Source organism: Ammodytes marinus (genome assembly GCF_949987685.1).
Source record: "Ammodytes marinus genome assembly, chromosome: 25".
In the NCBI taxonomy this organism is placed as follows: domain Eukaryota; kingdom Metazoa; phylum Chordata; class Actinopteri; order Uranoscopiformes; family Ammodytidae; genus Ammodytes; species Ammodytes marinus.
This window is the reverse complement of record NC_137229.1, coordinates 1,408,407-1,435,972: the sequence shown is the minus strand read 5'-3', so window position 1 is coordinate 1,435,972 and position 27,566 is coordinate 1,408,407. Positions and strand designations below refer to the sequence as shown.

Below are 27,566 nucleotides of genomic sequence, written 5' to 3'. Positions count from 1 at the left end.
CTTGCTGGTAGGGCGGGGTTTATGACCCTACCCTTACTGGTAGGGCGGGGTTTAGGCTGGACTGCGATAGCCGCCGCCAGAATATGGGTCAAACTATCGGGCTGTGGAACAACTGTGGTCAAGCCAGCGGTCACTTGTTTTCGCATGGTCAACCCAGCCGCGTCTTTATTTATTTCCCCCGTGTTGTGAGCATATTACGCCGGAAATGCACAGAGACGGCTCGATGCAAGCTGACAGAGACAGAGAGCGAACAGCGCTGGCTGCAGCAGCTACGTGACAACGTAGCAGTGGGACACAGTGTAGCCAACTGATTCATTTAATGACGAGGAAAAACACCACACAATAAACAGAGCCGCGCTCACATTTTTCGCCAAAACACAAGACTCTTTTCACTCTTGCCGAGGTGACTACACACAGCGGAAATGATTCATTCGACCAATAAACGGACGGCAGTGTGTAGTTCCACCTTTTTGGCACCCTTTCAAGTGGCTGGTACCCCAACGGAGGAGTACCGAAAATAGGAGCGGGTTAGAGTGGTTAGCCGCGCTATATATCCATACCCATACCCAACTTTTGGCAAATGGAAAGCCAAAATAACCAGACGGAACCGCTCCGGCCCGACCCGCTCTACTGGGTGGAAACGAGGCATTAGTCCACCATTTTCTACTGTTGTCATATTTTCAGTTACAAACTTCAAATTTTTAAATTTAGATCAGATATCATTATTGATATATTTTCATACATACACATAGCATCTGTCATCTGTCTGTCTTGCCTCATGCCTCTGCAGGTTAGAAGTCGAGCCCTCAACATGTCTGACTGCAACAGAACCATGGAGGATGTGAAAACCCTGGTTCAGTCTGTATTAGTCGATAGAGAAGATCCACAAGACAAGAGGAAGTTCTTCGATGCCTGGGCAGACACTTACGAACAGGTCGGTGCACAGAAACTCTCACTTCTCAAGTCAAAGTCACTTTATTGTCAATTTCTTTAATGTGCCAGACATACACACACACCATCTTTATCTCCTTCTTAGCTGTCCATCGTGCTCGGCTAGGGTTAGGGTAAGGGTCAACCCTAACCCTAGGACCATTGGACAATTATCCCCAAGTGCATTACGGCGTTTGTCGAAATGTTTTAGTCAGACTTTTAGCAACTTTTTTTACGACATTTTGCGACTTTTTTATGACTTTTTTGCAACTTTTTTTGTGATGTATATGACCAACACAAAAATACACCATCTTCATTCTCTCCATCTTAGCTGTCCATCTTAGCTGTCCAAACACATTAATGTAGACATTAACATGCACAGCACAGGACAGAAGCACACAAGCGACAAGCAGACAGGACACAACAGCTACCGCAGAAGTTGCAGTTGTCGTCTTAATGTACACACACCTGTTACTAATAAGCCATATTTTCAGCGGTCTTAAAAGGAACAGTAAGAATTCATTTATCTAATATGAGCTGGTACTGAATTCCATTCCTGTGAGGCTGTAACTGCGAGTGCTGAATGGCTAAAGGCACTTTTTCTAAAGGGTACAACACAGTCTCCACGGGACGAGCCTCTGGTGGTCCGGTTTACTGTATATTTGACCTTTCATATTATTATCAGTGCACGACCTGACAAAACTTGAGAAAATAATCTAACTAAGGAATATAGATGGGTCAGTCTTGTGTAATAAAGATCGTCTAAGGGGAAGAGGAGCTGTACATTATCCCTCGCTTACTTCATTCCACCAACTACTGAGGTTTATGTTCTCACCTAAAGCTGCTAAAACTACATGAATGCATTCTTTAAAACAGGATAGCGCCTTGATGAACTACAGAGGTCCACAGCTGGCCGTAGACTTCCTCTCTGAACACTTCTCTGGGAACCCTGAAGAAGCTCTGGTTCTGGACGTGGGCTGTGGGTCTGGATTGTTCGCCAAACTGGTAAGACTGTCAACCGAAGGTCTAAAGTTCAGTTTTGGTTGAATCAAGCCGTTAACTCAAGTGCCGGAAGGTAGGGCTTCTTAAAAACTAAGTCATGATATTTTTTTTTGTGATATCTGTTTTGTCAGCTGGAATAATATTTATTTTGGGGGGGGGGGTTCCAGTTTTAAATGGTTTGTGAACTACAACCTAGGCTCCTGCGGATGTTGCAAAAGCTGAAGCTAAATTGGAATGCTGAAGGAGTATGAAGATTTAAAAAAGGTTTCAAAATCTGATAGGAAGAATTATGCTGAAATGGAACTGCTGAATAAAGCAGAAATACAGAAATGGTTTAGGAACTGTAACAATAATTCTCAAAAGGCATAAATGTGACATTATTTGATTAGAAATTGTGAAAACTTAAAAATGCTTCTGAAAAACTGAAACAGAAATGTAAAACTGCCAGAATTAGAAGGTGAAATGATGAGCTTCTATAGTATCAGTAATAGCACTAGTGGTGTAGTGGTGGAGAGAGAAATCCTCCCAAAGAAGAATGGACAGATGTGTGGAGAAAGAGTTCAGTCTTAAGAGGTTAAAAAGTCCATGTTAATTATTTTCTCCTTTTTTTCATCTTTTTCTGAGCATAGATGACTAAACTGGGGTTCAAGCACTTTGAGGGAGTGGACGGCAGTGAAGGTATGCTAAAACAAGCTGCAAAGACCGGCCTCTACAAGGACCTCAGCCTGGCCTTACTGGGACCAGAACCACTGCCTGCACAGCCCGGTACACTGCTCTCACACTTCATACACTCTCTGATTCGATAAGAGGCTAAAAGATAAACTCTCTTTAACAGTGTAAAGTAGGATTCCTGGAAACTGAACCTAAATGTTCTTTCTCTGTTTTCAGGTGTGTTTGATGTGGTGGTCATGCTTGGAGCTCTGAACACCGGCCATGCACCTGTCAGTGTTGTCAGGGAGCTCTGCAACGCTGCCAAACCAGGTAACCAGCTAACAACCTCACAGGCTGGTTGAGGTGATCGCTTGGGGACTTTCTTCAATGTCCGTGGGGAAGAGCCGTTAAAAATATGACCGGGCCAATCAGTACCCACTTTCAGACCTAATATTTGTCCCTTAGTGGAAGGCAGTCCCAAATTGGTTCATGTAGTCATCAATCTAACCTCACCGGACAGAATGTGGGGAGGGTCCGGTCTGCCTGAAGGCTAGATTGATGACTACATGAACCAATCAGGGGCTGCCTTCATTTTACCTTTATTTATACTCTAGACATCAATTGAGTAGTGACCCTCATTTGCAATGATGTTGAGTCAAACACATGCAAAGCAAAAACAACAACACATACACAATATACAATGCAAAATGCAAGAGCAAAAAACATTTGAAACATTTAGACATTGATTTAGCATAACTGCAATTAAAATTAAATGGGTGAAAGTACAATATAGCCTAAATAAAACAGTTACAGGTAGAATTCTGCAGACTATACTTTCCTATTATTCTTGGGGTCAATTTGACCCCATTCAATGTTTATCATTCAAAAAATAATAGTTGACTTTTTTTTTGCTTCATATTTCATGACTTTTCCTAATTTGATGGGGACAACTGATTATCCATAACATTATCATGATGAAATCTTTTCAATGCGCTGAACACATATTACACGCATTGGTGTTCCCCTGGGGTCAATTTGACTCCAAGCTGTTTTAGCTGTGTAAAACTTTTCTGTCTGTGTGTGTGAGTTGATACTTTTGAGTTGATACATAACGGGGGTGGGGGGTGAATTCCCGCCAAAATGATAAAGCCAATGTAGGCTTGCGAGTTGATCACATCACATCCAAGTCTTCCCTTCAAGTGAGAATTGCTCATCACCTAAACATCTTTCAATAGTCATTCCTACATTACATTAAATGTTATCTTAATGGGAATAATCTTAAAAAGAAGGCAAGAAAGCAGAACTAACTTTGAAAGTTTAATTGCATTGTCAAGTTGACAAATAGGCCTACATAACTTACTGTAGCCTTGGCAGCTGGTCTAGTTTGGGATGCACTGGGTTGTTTTGAATATGTTGCCCTTTTTTCTTTTGCATGCTAGCTGCCTTTTCCTGCTCTATTCCTTCCTTCTCTGGGGTGTCAGTGAGGATACTGCTTGACAATTTCTTTCGTTATTGGGATCCTTTTCTGGCTGCAGCCTTTGGATAACATGTGACAACCAACCCCCCAAAAAATGTGATGACCAACCCCAACTTGAATTTCTTGCTAGCATCAAGGCCAACAACCATCTGACAACTAATTAGCTTGCTTAACAATCTAAACTATAGTTTACCCTTCACACTTTTTTAGGGTAACAAGTGTTTTGTTATAAACCCATTGTGTAAAAGCCTAGAAGAAAAATACTGAGGAGCTTAATATTTTCAATTTGACATGAACAACACAAACAGTCCTCTCACCTCAAATTCAGCAGTCTAACTCCAAGTAAGACTATGTAGATGACCTCTGATCCCAATTCTGGATATTTACATACCAAAATTTCACAGACAGCGCTATCTGGTTCCGAGATATAACAATTGTGACAACCAACCCGTGTGACATATAACCCCGTTCTCCCCTACACATGCCTCCCCTCTAAAATTATGATCTCAAGTACAATATTTTGTATGGTGATGGTGGCGCTAGAGAACAGGTCAACTCACTGATCATTATCAAAGGGTTATTTATGTATTCAACAAATAACCAAAGTGCCTGACACAAAAACTTGGTCAACAACCCAAGGGTGAAATGTGTTAGTAACATTTGAGGATAACAGGAGGGTTAAGATATCATTTTTAGATATTCATTTAAATTTGTTGCTGTAAATTGTTCCAGGAGTCAAATGTACTGTAGATATCAAGTGTACCGTAAGTGACTGACAGTATAACCCACTAACTTGCTTGTTCTTTGCAGGTGGTCTGGTTTGCATGGTGAGAGGCGATCATGGAAACATTGAATACAAGGTGGATCTGGAGAGAGAGCTTCAGCTGATGGAGGAGGAGGGTCTGTGGACTCCAGTGGAAACCAAACGGGTCGACAGATACTTGGTGTATGGAGCAGGGGAGCTGTTTGCCGATGGTGATGCTTATCTGTTCATGAAATCCATCGATTAAAAATAATCGTTAATGATTCTACATTACAGGAGTGAAGACATACATAAAATATCCATCTTACTGTGCATATCTTTTTCTACAATAAAAGAGTTATGTTTGTGGTCCACTTTTACTGTTTTTCCCTGTATCATAAACGAAACTCAACACCTTCTTCAAAATGTTTTCAATAAAGTGTGCACCTTTCCTGAAAGATTCTTGAGTCTGTATTTTATTGAGTTTATCCCAAGCCTCAACCACAGCGAATTCTACCAGCATCCAAAGCGGAATTTACTAAAAATGCAGCTCTCCGAGTGGCCACTGGAGGCATGTTTAAAAACAGTGCAATTTCTCATTGATTTTCATGTTAAATAGGCCGTTTCCACAGCAACAAGGCTCTTTTTTGGTTGATATCTACAGTACATTTGGTGTTTGTGAAGATTGTGAGGTTGTTGTACTGTCTTTTGGTTCAACTCTCTGAGACACAAACAAAACCAACAAAAAAGGACTTAGTATTAGGAATCATTAGGAAATATTCAGGAATTTACGTCAGACAAAATCTAACTCACTAACTAACTAATAATGTAGCCTGGTACTACCAGACCATCGTACTTGATTTCATTTGTACAGAAGGTCTGGAATCGCTCAATTGACAAACGTTAACTCACTTGAAGGCGGGTGTCTGTTGGAGTTTAAAACTATTGGATTTTCGCAGTGCCACTCTGGATCTACCAACCAATCACATAACGTTTGGCCGTGACGTATGTCGCTCGCCGGCTTCTGAGCCAATCCCTCTGTTCACTGATTGGACTGGCAGAAATCTGGCTGGCTAGAACCTATTAATCTACTGCAGACCCAGACTGACTACTGGAGGTAAATGAAAATTGAGCGACAGTATGTAGGCGGGAGGTGCCAGGCTACTAATAATGTGAGAATTACCTGAAAAACTCACTATTCCTGACAGTTAGTGAGGTCACCTATCTGAACAGGTTTAACAAGCCAATCAGCATCCACCTCCTCACTTGTTTGTTCCTTTGTAAACCTGCTCTCACCCTCACAGCTTCTCTCGACCCGGACACATCCACACACAGGTAAAACCTCACTCTCTCTTCAACACTATCAGGCTGTATGTTCTGTATGTCAGTGGTGGGAAGTGCATTAACTCATGTAGGGCACTTAAGTGGAGTTTAAAGGTACTTGTACTTTAATTGAGTTTTTCCATTTTATACTTTATCTTTTCTACATTACATTTGACAGCTATGATTAGTTAGTGTGAATGTGTTAACACTTTTAACACAGTTCAATCCCATTTATAATTAGACGTTTTCAAACTCATTCAGCTATCCAGTTTGTGGCAGTTTATTTAAATTGATAGTTATGCCTCATTTCAACCGAGGAGAGCGGGTCGGGTCGGAGCGACTCAGAACGGGACAGCTCGCTTTTAAGAATATTGTTGTGTTTCCACCGCCGACCCTACCCTTACTAGTGGGGCGGGGTTTAGGCTGGACTGGATAGTCGCCACCAGAATATGGGTCAAACTATCGGGCTGTGGAACAACTGTGGTCAAGCCACCGGTCACTTGTTTTTGCTTGGTCAACCCAGCCACTTCTTTATTTAGTCCCCCCGTGTTGTGAGCGTATTACGCCGCTAAATGCACAGAGACGGCTCGATGCAAGCTGACAGAGACAGAGAGCAAACAGCACTGGCTGCGGCAGCTACGTGACATCGTAGCAGTGCGACCCAGTGTAGCCCACACTCATTAATTTAATGACGAGGGAAAAACACCACACAATAAACAGTGCTTTGCTCAAATTTTTCGCCAAAACACAATACTCTTTTCACTCTTGCCGAGGTGACTACACACAGCGGAAATTATTATTTTCGACCAATCAACGGACGGCAGTGTGTAGCTCCACCTTTTCGGCACCCTTTCATGCGGCTGGTACCCCAACGGAGGAGTACCGAAAATAGGAGCGGGTTAGAGTGGTTAGGCGCGCTTATATTCATACCCTACCCAACTTTTGGCAAATGGAAAGCCAAAATAACCAGACCGAACCGCTCCGACCCGAACCGCTCTACTGGGTGGAAACGAGGCATTAGTCAACCATTTTCTACCTTTGTCATATTTTCAGTTACAAACTTCAAATTTTTTAATTTAGATCAGATATCATTATTTATATATTTTCATACATACAGATAGCATCTGTCATCTGTCTGTCTTGCCTCATGCCTCTGCAGGTTAGAAGTCGAGCCCTCAACATGTCTGACTGCAACAGAACCATGGAGGATGTGAAAACCCTGCTTCAGTCTACATGGATCAATAGAGAAGATCCACGAGACAAGAGGAAGCTCTACGATGCCTGGGCAGACACTTACGAACAGGTCGGTGCACAGAAACTCTTACCAGATATGTTTGGTGACCTAAACTGTTGAGGGTTTTTATATGATAAAATATGATTCTGTTCACTAAAACATAAGCAGTGATCAACTCTGACTGCCTTCATTTATCTTCACACATATATTGTCTATTCCTTATTTAGATTTTTTTAGTTTGATTTTGATTTTTAAACAACTATACAAGAAACAAACAAAATAACAGAAAAGAAAAAAAGAGCAAGTGTACATGTTGTTCATTGTTTGATTTATGAGACATCTTCTTAAAAACATGCAGAAAACGCACTGTTAAAGACCTGTACAAAGAAACATGTTTTAACCAGAACCGCTTCACAGTTCTTATGACTTTGGATCTGTGCCACTTGCATTCTTAGACTGTCTAGACATGTAAGCAGCAGTTCCTGTGAAGCCGCCTGAGGCAAATGGCTACTTCAGTTACAATTTAGCTAGCTGCTGATAGCCCACCCTTTTCCTTTCCAATGGTGGCTTGACATTTCATTACCAATGTAAAGTGTCATAAATAGTTGAACAATAAACACTGAACCATCCAGGAGAATATATAGGGGAGAACGGGGTTATATGTCACACTGGCTGGTTGTCACAATCGTTATATCTCGTAACCAGAAGGCGCTGTCTGTGAAATATTGGTATGGAAATATCCAGAATTGGGATCAGAGGTCACGTACATAGTCCTCTTTGGAGTTAGACTGCTGTATTTGAGGTGAGAGGACTGTTTGTGTTTTCATGTCAAATTGAAAATAAGTAGCTCCTCAGTATTTTTCTGGCTTTTACACGATGGGTTTATAACAAAACACTTTTTACCCTAAACAAGTGTGAAGGGTAAGCTATAGTTTAGATTGTTGTTAGCAAGCTAATTAGTTGTCAGATGGTTGTTGGCCTTGATGCTAGCAAAAAATTCTAGTTGGGGTTGGTCGTTACATTTTTTGGGGGGTTGGTTGTCACATGTTATCCAAAGACTGCACCCAGAAAAGGAACCCAATAACAAAATAAATTGTCAAGCTGTATCCTCACTGACACCCCAGAGAAGGAAAGCATAGAGCAGGAAAAGGCAGCTAGCATGCAAAAGAAAAAAGGGCAACAAAATCAAAACAACCCAGTGCATCTCTAACTAGACCAGCTGCCAAGGCTACAGTAAGTAGTGACAAACAAAATAGTTTGTGACAACCGACCCCTTGATGGGGTTGGTTGTTCACAAAGTTCACAGACTGCGCCTTCTGGTTCCGAGATATAACGATTGTGACAACCAACCCGTGTGACATATAACCCCGCTCTCCCCTACATTTGAACAGATTTATTTGTAAGTTTGATTATTTTATGAACAATCAATAATTTCACTGAACAACAAAGATGAATGTTGTGTTAAATATAACTCATCTGTCTGACCCAACCCATTCAATAAATTAAGTAAATGCCCCCTATGTCATGGAGGAATGCACAGTGCATGTAGGGGGTGTGGCCTCAGTACCCATACAGTTAGCAGTGTGCTATGTGCAACTTGCCAAGTGTACTTGCATGAAACCTGGTTGTTTTAGTCAAGATTATGCTAAAATATATTTTCCCCATCCCATCCCATCCCCAAATCACTGTTTAAGCCTCTGTAAACCTGGTCTAGTAAAAAGCAATATATGATATGAAGTTGGGTGTCTCAATAAGCTTTAAAAAAAATCTGATTTGAAGTTAAATGTTCATAAATATTATAAAACATAGCTTTTTACTGTCTAGAACGTTTGCCAGGACTGAAATAACACAGTTAGAATGATGTAGTGCATTTGGGTTGCTTTAAATGTAGTAAATTCCCGTTTATTCCCAAAATTCCCGTTAATTCCCATAAATTCCCATGGAAAGATTCCAACTTTGAAAATTCCCAACATTTTGCAACCCTACTGGCACATTAAAGAAAATGACTTTGACTTGAGAAGTGAGAGTTTCTGTGCACCGACCTGTTCGTAAGTGTCTGCCCAGGCATCGTAGAGCTTCCTCTTGTCTCGTGGATCTTCTCTATTGATCCATGTAGACTGAATCAGGGTTTTCACATCCTCCATGGTTCTGTTGCAGTCAGACATGTTGAGGGCTCGACTTCTAACCTGCAGAGGCATGAGGCAAGACAGACAGATGACAGATGCTATGTGTATGTATGAAAATATATAAATAATGATATATGATCTAAAGTTCAAGATTTTAAGCAAAGTAGTTAAAAAGTAGAAAATGGTTGACTCACTATAAATGTAAAAAGGCTTCCTCTACACTGGATAGCTGATTGAGTTGTTGTTGAGGGCTCGACTTCTAACCTGCAGTGGCGCGGGCAAGATAGTGATGTGTTCTTTTTATCTTTTTATGCTGAACCAGTTTCCCTAAGTTCATACAACCAATAAAAAATGGATATGGATTGGAAGTTTGATACTTTTTTGGCACCGACTGAAATGCCTTCATACCATTGAGTAGGACAAAATGTAATAATCCCTAAGGGGTTAATCTCATCCCCGCTAGTGAGCATGCATAAGCATGCAGCACACACACACACACACACACACACACACACACACACACACACACACACACACACACACACACACACACACACACACACACACACACACACACACACACACACACACACACACACACACACACACACACACACACACACAATGCAGCATGCTTGATGTGCCAAGACGTAGTAGGTTACATTAGGTTACAGATAGTGCCTCAATGGAGAGCAGCGAGTCATCGTTCACCCGCCTCTTTATAGCGCTCTGTCTCCTGATTGGATAAGGAGGAGCAGGAATTTTATCTGGCAATTACTGCAGAGCTGAATGACTGCAGACTGAGACCTGTGTTATGAAACTGCACATACTGTTTAAGTGATTGCTGTATGAATATAGAGAGATTTAACACATATATGAACATAAAGATATCACTTACTTCTCCTTTAACGGGTCGAAAAGACTGAATGAGAGTCAGACATGCTGAGACACAAACCACCGGAGGGTAAAACGCCATTCACTTGGTTTGAACTTGGTTTGTCCTCAACAGAAGCAGAAATGCAGCTGAACTTGTTTTCTGGTTCAAACATATAATTAAACACGTTGTAGTATCAGGCAACAAACTATATTTTTTCTTATTTCCACAACAATGTTTGTTAAGCGTGTACATGTTAAGGAACCACAGTTATTTTTTGAGCTACTTTGCAAAGAAGAATGGGCAAAAATGTCAGTCTGTAGATGTTCAAAGCTGGTAGAGACGTACCACAATAGATTTGCAGCTGTAATTGCAACGATAGGCGGTTCTACAAAGTATTCACTTTACAGTTATGTGCCACTTTGTGTTGGTGTATCACATGAAATCCCAATAAAATAAATGCACATGTGCGGTTGTAACGTGACAAAATGTGGAAAAGTTCAATGGGTATGAATACTTTCTCAAGGCACTGTATACGGATTTTGACAAAGTGATTTTGACAAGCATTTTCCAGAATCACTTACTCCACCTTTAAAAAGGTGAAGTAAGCGGTTTATTTATGTTAATATAAGTGTAAAATCGCTCTTTATTCATACAGTGATCACTTACATAATGTGCGCGTTTCATAAAGCCGATCTCTCAGTCAGCTACTTTGCATGTAATGGCAAATAAACTTATGGGAGTATCCCGAAATTTTTATCCAATCAGAAGAGAGAACGCTACAAACCGACACTCGTCTCACTCATATATAGTATATACACTCCATGGTCTCACTGCCGGTGCACACCAGAGCAACAGCTGGGTGAAAATCCTTCCCAATGTCTGTTTTGATGTTTTTTGTCATGTTTTATCACACTTATGGATCGGAGATGATGCTAGATAACTCGCTGCTTGAAGACCGCAGTGCATTAATGTGGTGACGTAGGGACGAGCGAGGGGACCGCTAACTGCAGTAACTGACAGGAAGTTCGCTAAAAGAACCATTCTGCTTACAGCACCTTTAAGTCACATTAGTCTCAAATGCTTCAGCTCGACAAAAAAATTCAGTAAAACCAAATTTAAAAATAAATAGATAAATAAAAATAATGATTCACAAAACATTTTATTTCTTCAAAATCAGTTTATTACACGACAGAACAAAATGCTCAAATCAGATTTGAAACTGTAGAGATTTCTATTGTACAGTAAAATGTGTTATGAACATTTATAGAGAGAAAATGTGGAAATATATATTTTACAAAAACATTTCATAAAAAAACTTGGTCCTGGAAATCTGTTGATATAAAAACTGTTCAATGTATTCTTTGTGTGACATCAACAATAAAAAAAAAGGTTTACAGATTTTATCCGATGATTAATTATGAATATATTGTATGATTGATATGATTGTTCTGATTCTGATTGTCGATGTGTTGTTCTCAGGATAATAAATGCAAAATTGGCAAAGGTTATGAAATTAAGGACAAAAAAAAACATTTAAATTGTGATTATTTTCAAAAAAATTATGCAAATCTTATATGTATGCCACAGTTAGACTTTTGGTCTCTAGGAACCCTATACGCCATTATTTTGTGATCTTAAGATAACCGCGCCTAATATTTTACGTCAACTTAAAATGAAGAAACTAGCTTTTTTTATTTTCCGTCTAGATATTTATCTAGTTATGTATGTTATCTAGTTAACATGTATGATTCCATGTCCATTCAGGGCTTCCGTAGCTTGCTTTAATTTGGTCGATTTAGTTTTTCAAATTTGAATTTCTTGCATCAACTTCATTATGTGGAAAAACTTTCACATCAATTTAAAAATGTGATTTTCGTTTTCACCGTGAAAACAGAGAAATATGTGACCACGCATCAAAGGAATGTAAAAATGTAACAGAAAAAAAAAACACTTTTTATCTTTAAGTAGCTACTAGGAACTGTGTTAATTCTAGCGCCCCCTTTGGACAAAAGCAGTAGTGTTTTTACCACGCCAGCTGTTGTTCCTGGGTGAGCGTATACCCATCACAAAGGCATTAAGAAAAACTATATAAAAAAAGGATTATCTTTGCACTGATGGTCTTGTTTGATGTTACAAGTAATTTATGATCAGCAGAGGACAAATTAGACTGTTTCAGAAATATTTAAAAGTTCCTCGTAGATACTTTAAACAATGTAGAAATGACACATACACAAGATCAACATATTTCCGATGGCAGAGAGGGTTTGATTTGCAGTCCGCTTCAGTTTATGGGCATACAAATTTTACATTTGCAAAAATATGCCTTTAATTCTTGTTCTATGTAATTTAAAAAAGGTGCACTATGCAGTTTCAGAGGAGGGGGATTTGTTTACATTCACAGAGCCTGCAGTTAGTTTACTAAACATATTAACTCTATATGTAATTCTTAGTATTGAATAATTCTATCATCATAAATCAAAGTATTTTGAGGAACCTGGAACCAAACGTATAAGACTAGAATATGTTAGTAAACCAAACTGTGGGCCCTGCTGCTGTAAACAACAACAGTGAAACAGTAACTTTTCAGGAAGCTTTCTAACTTCAAACAGTGTTCCAGGGATCTACATTTTCCTGTGAGGAAAGTTTGTTTATTCAGTTATGAGAATATACCTTAGAAAATGGTTCACTTCTCTGACACACCCAAAGTTACACACTGCACCTTTAAGGAGAAGGACCTAGCACAAACCCAAATTGCATTTTTTTAACGTGGAAAAAGCAAAAATATGTGACAGTTATAAAACCTTAAAAGATAACAGGGATCAGAGTAAAGAAATGAAACAACATATTTTTTTTCAAATCAGAGAGAAATACAGCTGAAATCATAACCAGCTGTTTCCTTATGTAACTATTCATACATCCATCAACATTTCCTTCAAAATACATATAATACAAAGTGATTAAGACTTTAAGAGTGTGTTAAAAATCAAGAGAAACAAATTGTGTAAAAAAAATCTAATTAAAATCACAAGAACTGAGCAAAACCATTGCACGACAAATATAAAACAATATTAGAAAAAAAAAAAATTCATATATATATATATTTTTTTGGAAATATACTAATGAAACGGCAAAATAAAAGCCTGTCTTTAACATAAGGCTGTTTCAAAATAAAAGCTCATCCACAGGAAGAACGAGAGAGTGTTTGAGTGGCATTTGTCTTTAGAAGTGATGGAGGAGGTCGGTGGTCAAATCATCATAACATAATTATCACGCTTTTGGCAAAGGATCATAGGAAAGTTTGGCCCAATATTTCAAATGCTGAAAACCTCACTCAACAAAGAAAAACAATCTCTTGAAAAAAAATAAAAATAAAAGTTTAAACTCTGCCTTTGTCAGCTGAAAGAGTGATTTGAAAGGTGCCTAGAAAACAAAATAAATAGTTTTTATTTTTATTAAAACGCCCCGGTAAAAAAGCGTATTTCTTAACTTCTGCTGTACGCTGGTTGTTTCAAATGCCCCAAATTAATTTTACCTGATAAAAAAAAAAAAATATTTGGTAAAAAAGTTGATTTCTTAACTTCTGCTGTATGCCAATCTGTTTGATTGTTTACTGTTGTTTTTTTTGATGATTCTTGTCAGAAGATGCAAAGTATAAGAGAAAATCACATCATTTATGCCTTCATAACTTTCATTTTAGTGTATGGATTGTTAGAAATACATGATTTAAAAAAAAAAGGTGCAGTGTGTAATATTGGAATATTTAGTGGAATCAAGTGGTGAAGGTTCTAGAATGCAACGCTCCCTTGGTAACTAAATATATTTAAGAAGTATGGATAAGGCTGTTAAAGGGACACTGTGTAACATTTTAAGTAATGTGTTATCTAAAATCAATATCCTCATTCATAAATATGTCCTCATTGGTGTAAAATCACCTCTGCCAATAATCTGAATTATACTCCTGAGTGGAGAATTACAAATATTAATGTTACATTTTGTACATTGAGCAGGCAAGTCTTATGGAGGCGTCCATGCTTTTGGAATGTCATCAGGTGCATTGTTTAAAATGTAGAATTGTTCTTGTCCTTGAAGGCCACTGTAGCTTCTGTTATTATTCAAAAGGAGTGGGGTTACCCAGGGAGCGTTGCATTCTAGAACGTTCTAGAACTTTCTTGATAATGTCATATTACACAGTGTAAAGTTTGTCTGTTTAAAAGTGCCCCGCTCCTATGTAGATGTAAAAAGGCTCATTCTAAAAGAAGTAAATTAAATAAACAACTCTTATTTTCAAGCGATTATACACAAATTTAAAAACATACTTGTGAATTTTATATTCCATTTTTCTACCAAGTCTGTTCTGAAAATTGGCAATCAAATCTACACACTGCACCTTTAATAAGCGGAAAGTAAAAAAAAGAAAGAAGCTGTATCTTGGTAAGTCCACCTCTGCCTGTTATAATATTCAGATGAGAGAAATGTGAGTGACTAGCCCCACCTGCTGGACACTTAGCATCACTACACTTTCTGTACAAACAACCAGAACTAAATATAAAAATCAAACTATCCCTGCGTTCCAAATCACATACTTTTTCTTTTTACTACACTACATACTAAAGTACAGAAGAGTTTTAGGGCCACAGGAGAGAGAAAAAAAAATCAGATAAGGAATGCTATTGAAGTTAGTGGGGCAATTATGTATTTTCAGCATACTACAATTGACGTGCATGTATTGGGACATCCTAAATCTTTTTCTGGCATACTAAATAGTAGGGAAGTATGGGGATTGGAACGCAGGGGCAATATAAAAATCAAACAATAACTCGACTAAAGTAAATGCTGCTGCCATAATGCGGATTTTATATATTAAAATTAATTCTACAGACGTTTTCTTTGTTGAGGAAAGCTTAGTCATTTCAACACAAAAATCAAACTTTCATAGAAAAAATTAAAATCATAATTTCATAATTTTTAAGGAATAATCTGGGACCTTGTGCAGTGTCCTGACCCCAAATGCTTGGAACCAATCTCGTTTAATAAAATCAAATTCTACATGTAGGCTTGAAAACAGTAAATTTTTGCGTCAATTATGTGAAATAAATGTGATCTCCTTTAAAAATAGTGCATAAAAAAATGAACCTTTGTCCTCCGAGAGAAAATTATGCTTTGTTACGTTGAAGGTGGGGTCAGTGATTCTGGAGAAAATTCACTGACTCCACCTTTAAAAAGTGATAGTGCGAATCACTGACAAAAAAACAACAGTTAAAGCTGGGGTACATGATTTGGGGAGAAAATAGCAGTTGGGATAGAGATTCGAATCCAAATACCTCCACCGCTCAACTTGTTCTCTTTGGTCCCTCCCTGACACGCTCTACACCAACAACGTCGGTGCCAAAGTAAATGGACAGTCCCAACAGCCAATAAGAACGGAGAATCGGAGCCTCGCTCATATTTCACTTTCACCAAATAAGAAATCACATACCCCAGCTTTAACTTTGCATCAATTATGTGAAAATAACGTGTGATTCGACCCTTTAAAAAAAAAAGAATAGTGCGTACAAAATAAAAGTAACCTCCTTTGACCTCTGAATCTGTTAGAGGGTTTTACTCCTTCCCTCCGTTTACTCCTCCGTTGAGTTTCTCCCTCTCCGTTTCCTCCCCGGTGGCGGCAGGCGGCTCGGTGTTGCCGGCCTCGGCTTTGGACGCGCTGGTGAAGGGGAATCCGTTACTCCTCCAAAACAAAGCCAGGTCGATGAAGAACGCTATCGTAGCCAGGAAACCAAACGCCTGAGAAGAAAGGGGGGGGGGGGGGGGAAGGAGTTTAGGAGAATGACCTGAATGACAGAAAACTTCAGGAAGGTTACATTTTTTTTTTTTTTTTTTTTTTTTAAATCAGTCTCTCTCTGTGTCTGTCGGATTTTCAACTTTTATATTTGACAAGTGGCATAAATAAGTCAGCAGACGTGTAGATGAAAATGTCCTCACGCGCACAATACATCACAGATCAGCAGGGAATGTGTGTGTGTGTGTGTGTGTGTGTGGAGAAGGAGAAGTAGTTTAGAAAAAATTACTTGAGTGAGCTAGTTTGACATTTAAAAGGCGCTACGAGGAACTTTTAAATATTTCTGAAACTTTTATTTTCCTCTGATGATCAAAAATTACATGTAACAGCAAACGAGACCATCAGTGCAAAGAATGCCAAGCTGAACGTTGTTTGACTATAGTTTTGTTTTTTAAGATATTTTTTTGGCATTTTTATGCTTTTATTGATAGTGTAGAGACAGAGTTGAAATGGGGCAGAGAGGGGAGTGACATGCAGAGAACGACCGCGGGCTGGAATCGAACCCGGGTCCGCTGCTGGCCGAGGCCCATGGGGGGGGGACGCCCTACCAACTGAGCTAAGGGGGGGGGGGGACGCCCTACCAACTGAGCTAAGGGCGCCCCCTTGTTTGACTATAGTTGTGAGGACTTTTGATTTGACTTTGGCGAGTTTGACATTTCAACTAGTATCAAACCCAGTGCAAAGAGGTGAGTTGTTAGCAATGTTTTAAAATCTTCAATAGACTGATCATTTCTTATATTCATGTATTTGTGAGTGAGTGAGTGAGTGAGTGAGTGAGTGAGTGAGTGAGTGAGTGAGTGAGTGCATGCGTGTGTGCGTGCGTTTTTCTTCGTGTGTGTGAGTGTATGTGTGTGCGTGCGTGTGTATGCATGCGTGCGTGTTTCTTCGTGTGTGTGAGTGTGTGTATGAGTGAGTGAGTGTGTATTGAGCAGTTCTTACCACAGCCGTCCCCTCCACGCTTGTGCCGCTGTTGGCTGAAGCGAACACAATCGACGCGATGCAGAAGAACACAGCTATGGCCAGAGTGTAGACGAAGTCCTGAACGAAAAACAAGAAAACAAGTTAGATTTTAAAATATGTTACTGTGTCTAGATATAATTAAAGCCACAGGATGCGGTGCTCCTCTTTAAAAGCTTCTATGAGGAACTTTTAAATATTTCTGAAACAGTCACAATTTTTCCTCTGATGATCATAAATTACATGTTACAGCAAAAGAGACCATCAGTGCAAAGAATGTTATTTTTATATAGTTTTTCTTAATGCCTTTGTCATGGGTATACGCTCACCCAGGAACAACCAGCTGGTGTAGTAAAAGCACTACCGCTTTTGTCCAAAGGGGGGTGCTAGAATTAACACAAACTGAAAGTTCCTCTGAGCACCTCTGATGAACACACAGTTCAGACAGCTAGTGGATCATGAGGAGATATTCACTGATTTTGACAACAAGCGTTCTCCAGAATCACTGACTCCACCTTTAAAGAAAATAATTAAATGATATCTGTTTCCCCCATGTCATCTCTGTCTCTCCAAACTGTCAATAAAACTTGAAAAATGCCAAAAATAAAATCTTGAAAAATACAAAATAATAAAAAATTCTTACCACATCTGGAAGTTCCTCAGAGCAAAAATAAAATAAAATAAAATAAAATAAAATAAAACAAAATAAAACAAAATAAAATAAAATAAAATAAAATAAAATAAAATAAAATAAAATAAAATAAAATAAAATAAAATAAAATAAAATAAAATAAAATAAAATAAAATAAAATAAAATAAAATAAAATAAAATAAAATAAAATAAAATAAAATATGTTCTCACCACTTGTTTCCAGCAGTCTATTCCGACGCGTGTGTGCAGCGTGGTTGAGAGGAGGATGAGGAGGAGCAGCGTGAAGAGGAAGGCCGTACAGCTGACGAACTCGAAGAAATACAGAGCGGAGCAACTCTCACAGCTGTTTACCACCTCCTCTAAGACAAAGGCCACAAGGGACAGCAGCTAGACGGGACAAGACAGGGGGGGACATGCAGTTAAAATACTATGAAAAAATGCAGTTAAAATACTATGTACAGGTTCCGAAAATGCATTTTTTTCCAGCATGCTTTTAAGAAGAAAATGCAACAAAAAAAAAAATCAGACAGTGAACAACATATGAACAAATCCTTCTGTAATAACCTTCAGAATAGTGCTGAGAATGATTATGGAAAGTTTAGTTGATGTAAGAAATGCTTTAGAAGTGGAGATTATTTGGTTAAGAGTATTGAAAAAAAAACCCATTGTTGAGATAATGTCCGTTAAAGATGGTTGTATAGGAGAAATATACAGACGCAAACAGACAAGGTTTAGTCAAATAAACACCTAGATGTACATGTTGGACCTTTGATTTATACTAGTATGAAAGAAGACATGTTATGGAAGACAAATATAAAAATTGACCAGTGCTTGAAAAAAGAAATGTTTGTGTTTAGATTTAGTTTGTCCCAATACATGATGTCAGATGCAGCATGCTGAAAAATACCCAGATGTCCTACTACATCCGGTGGTGATTTTAAGTGTTGAAACCAGCAGCTTTATGGAGGTTCTGACCCACAATCCACTGCAGCAGAAGTTACATCACATGGACTGAGCCTCCCAGTGAAAACAACCAGCGATGAGACAGATATGTATAAGCAAGAGGCAAGTTGAAGGAGCCATGTTAGGATGAAATAAATAAGTAAAAGTATGTCCCCATTGTAGCATACTGCATACTAACTAGATACTGTTTATGGTCAGATGTAGTATGGAGAATAGGGAAAAGAATAGAGTAGGAGATTTGAAACGCAGGAAAAGACCTTATCTCATCAGTATGTCTGTTAACACTGGATCTGCCTGTAATGAATCTGTGTTTGTAGGTTAAGGAGTGTGAGTGAGAGTGTGTGTGTGTGTGTGTGTCTCTGTCTCTATGTGTGTGTGGTGTGTGTCTCTCTCTCTGTGTCTCTGTGTGTGTGTGTGTGTGTCTCTCTCTGTCTGTGTGTGTGTGTGTGTGTGTGTGTGTGTGTGTGTGTGTGTGTGTGTGTGCGTGTAGTATGTCCCAATTCTAGCATACTGCATGCAAACTAGATACTGTTTATGATCAGCTGTAGTATGCAGAACAGAGAAAAGAGAGAGGAGGAGATTTAGAACGCAGCGTTTGTTCCAAGGAAAAATATACAGGAAGTCAAAAGTTAGTTCACCCTAACCTCCCATTCGCTTCCATATAAAAACAAAACCACAATATATAAACCCTCATCACACACACACACACACACACACACACACACACACACACACACAGAGTTGTATTAAAGTGTGTCGCGAGTCTGAACCGCACTGAGCTGAGTCAACAGGAAAAGGAAGACCGCCACGCCTCGTCACACACGCGCGTAGGGAGAGACACACACACACGTAGGGAGAGACACACACACACACACACACACGTAGAGAGAGACACACACACACACACAGGGAGAGACACACACGGGGAGAGACACACGCACACACACACTATCTGATATGACTGTTCAGAATCAGAATGCCATGTGCAGAATATGTTGTAACATTTTATGCCTTTTGTTTGTGTTCTGTGTCTCTTGCACAATTATTTTTCGAAAATCAAATGTATGTTTTAAAACAACAAAAGTCGACCAAAAAATAATTCCAACGAGAATAATAAAAATCAAAAAAATAAAAATCAACTAATTTATTTTCTATCTGCCTAATACTCTTGTACATGTGACGTGCAAAAAAACAAATAAAAAACTGAATTGTAAAAACTTTAAAAGGAATACTTCACCCATACGGAACCAGCGTTCTATCATTATAAAATCACTATTATAATATAATGAATGAGGTTTTTCTTCCCTCAGTCTTCCCTCAGTCTTCCCTTGGCCCAGCTGTCCTGTTAATCCCAACCCTTACTGTGATGTCACAAGAAGGAAACTGTAGGGTTAGACAGTGAGACCATAAACCACTCTTTCTGCCTTTTCTCAGGCTAAAATGATCCGATTTAAAAATGTTTTGCACATTTATACTAAATAGGATCTCCGAGTTCAATACACCTTCATATTCCAACCGGTGAAGTAGGTCTTTAATCTGCTATTGGAAGAGAGCATTGCATTGGAGGTAACATGTACACTGGATTCTGATTCACTCACAGACAGAGAACATAAAAAGAGTGTATTTTAGTATATTTGGTGAACCACACACACACACACACACACACACACACACACACACACACACACACACACACACACACACACACACACACACACACACTCTCTCTCTCTTTCTTTTTTAGGTGAAGTGGTGAACCAAACTGTTCCCATGACGGCAGCGCTGGCTTTTAATGTAGAAATAGTTAAAGAACATGTTGTATATATTATTATAAAAAGACTTTGAAACATTCAACCACAGAATTTAAAGCAAGACGTCAGCGTTTACTAAGAATACACTCTCTACTCTACTCACTGGAGAGACACAAGACTTTTCATTTCCAGCTCTCTGTGACTCACACACACACACACACACACACACACACACACACACACACACACACACACACACACACACACACACACACACACACACACACACACACACACACACACACACACACACACACACACACACACACACACACACACACACACACACACACACACACACACACACACACACACACACACACACACACACACACACACACACACACACACACAGTTGTATATTAAAGCAATAGTGCGTACCTTTTTCATATAAGTTAATGACGGTTATATTCAAGCCATCGCCAAATGAGTTGACACAAAGTTCCACAAAACTCACTCTTGTATTTCTCAGTATGGCAGTGTTTACAAACTGGTGTCACCCCTCTCTCCCCCCTCCCCTGACACTGGTGCAGGAGCTCAGAAAAATTCCAAGAAGTGTTTCAGTTGTTGATTAGACAGACAGACAGACAGACAGACAGACATATAGATAGATATGATCAACCTTTAACATTTACAGCAGGATAATGACACATAGAACATCCTCTTACTCCCTCCTGTCTGCCGGATGCAGCCTTCAACTGTCCGGTTGTAAAAGTTGCGAAAATGCAAACGCTATGCTATGTGGGACTTTCACTTCCCAAATTAAAGCTTCCTAAAGAGAGAGAGAGAGCGAGAGACACACACGAGATACTGGATTTTTCTATTCCATGAGCTATAAGCCGTAATCATCCAAATTGAACCAAAATAAAGGCCTGTGTGTGTGTGTGTGTGTGTGTGGTCTGACATATTTCACTTTGTGTAATGAATCCAGACTACATGAAAGTTTACCTTATTGACTTTTCCGTAATATTCTAACTTTTTCAGATGACCCTGTAAGTGAAATATAAAAACTAAAATGACTGAGACAAAGAGTGAGATTTATGTCTGTTTACATTTTACATTTATTTAGTTTAGTTATGCTTTCATACTTGTGTTTCTCTTATGATTTTACTTTTTCTTTATATTGTAGCAGGAGCCCAAGACTAAAGGATGTCATTGCCAGCGACTGCTCTGCAATCGTTAATGTGCATATGTCAATAAAACAATCTTGAATTTTGGAATGCACACCTAGTGTACCCGTTTGAATGCACTTTTCTGTGATATTTTAATTTTCTGAGATTCGACTGTATGTAAAAAAACAACTCAATTAACTCTCAGCTCTCTCTCTCTCTCTTTTAAATCAAACCTGAAGAATTTTCTGTATTCCCTTTAAACCTGTAATTTAAAAAAAAAAATGTTATCGCTTTTATTTAAATGTTTTATTTCTATTCATATTTTTCCATTCACTTTTAATCTTGCCCCTGTAAAGCACTTTGAATGGCCTTGTGTCTGAATTGTGCTATAGAAATAAACTTGCCTTGCCTTGCCTTACACAGAGTATGAGATTTGGAACGCACACGCACCGTTCTGTCTGTAACACTAGCCCAGTCCTGAGTGTGTGTGTGTGTGTGTGTGTGTAAACAAAGCGAGGGGACCAGTTTGTCACGTTTTCACCTGCACAGACTTGCTCTAGTGTGAACCGTCTGCAGCTCATTTCACAACAAGACAAGCGACAGGAAACCACTAAGACTGTCCCTGCGTTCCGAATCGCATACTTTCTACTATTTAGTATGGTAGAAAAAAGATTTAGGATGTCCCGATTTTTGTGGCCAGATTTAGGATGGTTAGAAGTACCCGGATGTTCTACTTCATCCGGCCAAGATTGTTAGTGTTGAAAACTGCATCCTATTTGGGCGATTCTGACCCACAATCCGGTGCGCACGTGAAGTGACGTCACATCACATCGACGAAGCCTCCATATGAAAACAAACGGGGATGAGACGGATATAAAAAGCAAGAGGCAAGATCAAGGCGCAATGTTATGATGAAATAAGAGAGTAAAATCCCTCTGCAGCTCATTTCACAACAAGAGGGAAACGACTAACAACTGGGTTTGACAAAGAAAGGAAGTGAGAGTTTTCCCTGCCCAAAGAGGAGAGGGGAAAATATCACCTGCATGATAAGATATGGAATGAGACCCATATTCAAAAAACCAAGCTATACTTTAAAGGCACTAGCTCGCCCTTATATGATTATAGTCGCTTTATTGAGTCTATGAAAGGCTGTAAAAATGGAAAATGTAGCTTATGTCTGCAGTTCAAATATGTCTTAACACTTGTCATGAGTTTATTGAAAGAAAAAAATAGACAGAACTATGTTTAGGTTAAGGTGAGACAGGCAAAAACACTGGTAAAATTTTAAGATTTGAAAATTGAAGAAAAAAAAAGCCAGTCTTCATACACAGCCTCGGCTCTGTAAACTGGTATGGGTATAATAAAAAAGGGACCCACCGAGCGAGACACATTGGAAAATGTAGGGTTAGACAGTGAGACCATAAAACACTCTTTCTGCCTTTTCTCAGGCTAGGATGAACCGATTTCTAAAAATGTTTGCACATTTATACTACACAGGATCTCAGAGTTCAATACACCTTCATATTCCCACCGCTGAAGTAGGTCCACGGGCTGTATTCTAACCCGGGTCTGCTGTGAAGAGGACTGTAACCACTGCACCACAATGACCCCCTTTTTCTGCATGACGTTCCCCTCTCCGACCCATTTCACCTCTGTCCCTCTGCACTGTCAATAAAGCATAAAATAAAATGCCCAAACAAACAAAACTGTGTACTCACCACTTCAAGGCCTTTGACGATGAAGCGTCCTTTGTCCAGGTGTTCTGATGGGAGCAGGAAGCAGCTGGTTTTGGGGTTTGGGGCCGTGGTGGCAGAGTAGACTGTGGAGGAGGCCATAGCGCTGGGACAGAGAGAGAGAGATGGTTATAAAGAGAGAGAGACAGAGTGAAAGAGAGTGAGAGATAGAGAGAGAGAGACAGACAGAGACATAAAGAGATGGTTAGAGAGAGAGAGACACAGAGTGAAAGAGAGTGAGAGATAGAGAGAGAGACAGACAGAGAGAAAGAGAGATGGTTATAAAGAGAGAGACAGAGTGAAAGAGAGTGAGACATAAAGAGAGATGTTTAGAGAGACAGAGATAGAGATGGTTAGAGAGAGAGAGACAGCGACATAAAGAGATGATTAGAGAGAGAGAGAGAGAGAGACAGACAGAGACACAGACAGACAGACAGAAAGACAGACAGACAGAGAGGGAGAGAGGGAGAGAGAGAAACACAGACAGACAGACACACACGTTTGTAAACAAAACTGTGGGCCCTGCTGCTGTACAGTTTTGCATGCATTTCTGCTTATGAAAAAACACATTTTATATCTATGTCTGTATACAACCCGGTAAATACATTTAGTTAGAAGCCCATGAATCAACCAAGAATTTTTAATAATAATAATTGATAGGATTTATATAGCGCTTTACTCAAAGACGCTTTACATCGCATAGAATATACATAAAGAAAAGAACAAACATGAAAATAAGATACAAAAACAAATTCAAAATAGAGTCAGGTGTGGTATGGGTGGAGACAGGTGTCATGTGCTTTCTTGAAGAGGTGAGTTTTGAGTTGGCTTTTGAATGAGTTTATATGCCTCGTTTCCACCGAGTAGAGCGGGTCGGATCGGAGCGGTTCGGTCCGGGTAGTTTGGCTTTTCATTTGCCAAAAGTTGGGTAGGGTACGGTTTAAGCGCACCTAACCGCTCTGAGCCGCTCCCGATCTCAGTACTCCTCTGTAGGGGTACCAGCCGCCTGAAAGGGTGCCGAAAAGGCGGAGCTACACACTGCCGTCATTTGATTGGTCGAAAGAATCATTATCGCCATGTGTAGTCATCTCGGCAAGAGTGAAGAGAGTCTTGTGTTTTAGCGAAAATGTGAGCACAGCACTGTTTATTGTGTGGTGTTTTTCCTCATCAATAAATTAATCAGTTGGTTACACTGTGTCCCACTGCTAGTCACATAGCTGCCGCAGTCAGCACTGTTCGCTCACTGTCTCTATCAGTTGCACCGAGCCGTCTCTGTGTGTTTACGCCATAGATAGTAGTAAATACACGCTCACAACAACACGGAGGGAATAAATAAAGAAGCGGCTGGTTTGACCGAGCAAAAACGAGAGACCGCTGGCTTGACCACAGTTGGTCGAAAGAATCATTTCCGCCGTGTGTAGTCACCTCGGCTAGAGTGAAGAGAGTAATTGTGTTTTGGCGAAACTATGAGCACAGCACTGTTTATTGTGTGGTGTTTTTCCTCGTCATTAAATGAATCAGTTGGCTACACTGTGTCCCACTGCTACGATGTCACGTAGCTGCCGCAGCCAGCGCTGTTCTCTCACTGTCTGTATCAGTTGCACCGAGCCGTCTCTGTGCTCACAACAACACGGGGGAATAAATAAAGAAGCGGCTGGTTTGACCAAGCAAAAACGAGAGACCGCTGGCTTGACCACAGTTGTTCCACAGCCCGATAGTTTAACCCACATTCTGGCGGCGGCTATCGCAGTCCAGCCTAAACCCCGCCCCACCAGTAAGGGTAGGGTCATAAACCCCGCCCCACCAGTAAGGGTAGGGTCATAAACCCCGCCCCACCAGTAAGGGTAGGGTCGGCGGTGGAAACACCACCGAGATTCTTAAAAGTGAGCTGACCCGCTCTGAGCCGCTCCGACCCGACCCGCTCTACTCGGTGGAAACGAGGCAATAGAGTCTGAGTTTCGGATATTTGGGGGGAGGGAGTTCCAGAGGGTTGGGGCAGCAATGGCAGAAGCTCTGTCTCCCAGGGTGCGGTGTTTTGATCTTGTGATGGGGTCAGAAGGTTTGTGTTAGATGATCTGAGTTAATTATTGTTCATTCCCATGGAAAGTTTCCAACTTATGTTAAAGGTGCACTGTGCAGTTTCAGAGGAGGGGGATTTGTTTACATTAGCAGAGCCTGCAGTTAGTTTACTAAACATATGGAGGCGGTATGACTAGAATATGTTTGTAAACCAAACTGTGGGCCCTGCTGCTGTAAACAACAACAGTGAAACAGTAACTTTTCAGGAAGCTTTCTAACTTCAGTGTTCCAGGGATCACATTTCCCTGTGAGGAAAGTTTGTTTATTCAGTTATGATAATAAACCTTAGATTCGAACATGTTCACTTCTCTGACACACACAAAGTTGCATAGTGCACCTTTAAGAGTGAAAGTGAAACTAAGCACGCGCACAGGTAGGCCTACAGTAGCCTAATGCGCAGGTGAGCTATAAAAACACTGACAAGATTAATGTGTGTGTGTGTGTGTGTGTGTGTGTGTGTGTGTGTGTGTGTGTGTGTGTGTGTGTCTGGCCTGCCTTGGTGTGTGTGTGTGTGTGTGTGTGTGGGGGTGTGTGTGTGTGTGTGTGTGTGTGAGTCCGTCCGTCTTTAACTACGATAGTCCCTTTAACTCCTTTTGTCATATGATACCATCTCATAACACCAAAATCAACTTGAAAATCTATCATATTTAATACTTTTTAGCCTATTAACAGATATATAAACACTGCAGAAAATGGTCGAAGGCGTTTGTCGTAAACTGAGACGTACGATAGTAAATTCGGCGTCTGCTTTTATACTTTAAAATCGCGATAATCATCCTTTTAAACAACTTTGTCTAATGACACATGCTGTGGGCTACACATTAACGGAAAAACTTCCTGGGGGAATTACCACGCGCATTTCAACTCGGAAAGGTGAGCAAACAGTCAGGTTACAGATGCGAAACATTTGACTTTTTATTTTCTGCTAAACATTAACCTTTTAGTTCAAACAATGTCCTTAGAAACCTGTAAAGTAGCCTAAAGTACGCCATGTTAGTTTTTTTAATTTTATTTGCGTTTTGTTTGTGTGTTCACTTTGTCAGTCTTGTGTTTGTGTTCCTAAAATACAATCCAAAAGTATTCAAAAAAGGTGCCAGGGATGTGAAATTCAAGCCGAACTGGAGAACGGGTCTTTTATTACATATTCAGAGATTTCCAGACGGATAAAGAGTTATTTTTATAAAGGAAATAAGACTTGAATAGTTACATTTTAAGAGTTTTTAACCTAGTCTGGCTTTGCGACGTTACCTACGCAAGAGAAAGGGAACTTGGGTGTTTTGGCGTTGGGGACGAAACTTTGAAATGTGGCCTAAAGTCTGCTAACAGCCGAGGTTATTAACACTAAAATAACTAAATAAAAAGCGGAATATTTAAAGGTATGCACTCACCTTTCAGGGTTAAATCCAGTTAGGGGGAAAATACAGTTTCCAGAAGCGGAGTTGAAACTGTGCTCGCTACTTTGTGTCTTTGCTGCTGCGACTGACTAACTTCCGCATTTACGCTCAACCTTTTATTTTGTCAAGTTGGAAATAAGACATTCTGATTCCGGTTAAAACTTTCAAAATAAATGAGGTTTTTAATTGGAGGCGTGTCGGCACCTTTTTGTGGTCTGTTTTTTTAATTTGTTGTAAACGTTTGAGTTAGTTTTCTTTTTGTCAGCACTATTCTGAAGGTTATGATGGAATGATTTCTTTCTCATGTTGTTAATTGTCTGATTTATGAGACATTTTCTTCTTAAAGACATGCTGAAAATGCATGTTTAAGACCTGTACATTGTATTTTTGAAAAAATGCTGTATCCAAAATATTTTCTGTAAAAACTTTGGAAACTACTATGTTTTAAAAAGGACATAAAGATTTGAACCCTGGCTTTATCCAACATCATTTTTTTTTAAAGGCAAGACAAGACAAGACAAGTTTATTTATACAAGTTTATTTCTATAGCACAATTCAGACACAAGGCCATTCAAAGTGCTTCACAGGGGCAAGATTAAAATACACAATACACATTAGAAAAGCAAATGAATAAAACATTTAAAAGCGAATGAATAACATTTAAAAA

The 27,566-nt window shown here is 39.6% G+C and overlaps 1 protein-coding gene across 1 annotated transcript; it reads right to left on the bottom strand.

Moving 5' to 3' along the window:
* Window positions 1–13,336: 13,336 nt before the first annotated feature.
* On the bottom strand, window positions 13,337–26,988 carry cmtm6 (CKLF-like MARVEL transmembrane domain containing 6). The gene is made up of 5 exons (XM_080053456.1): window positions 26,894–26,988; window positions 23,412–23,532; window positions 18,018–18,194; window positions 17,138–17,236; window positions 13,337–16,143 (listed from the first exon to the last, which is right to left on the bottom strand). Exons 2-5 carry the CDS (start codon window positions 23,526–23,528, stop codon window positions 15,961–15,963), a joined length of 576 nt encoding a protein of 191 aa, XP_079909582.1. The 5' UTR covers window positions 23,529–23,532; window positions 26,894–26,988; the 3' UTR covers window positions 13,337–15,960.
* Window positions 26,989–27,566: the final 578 nt, after the last annotated feature.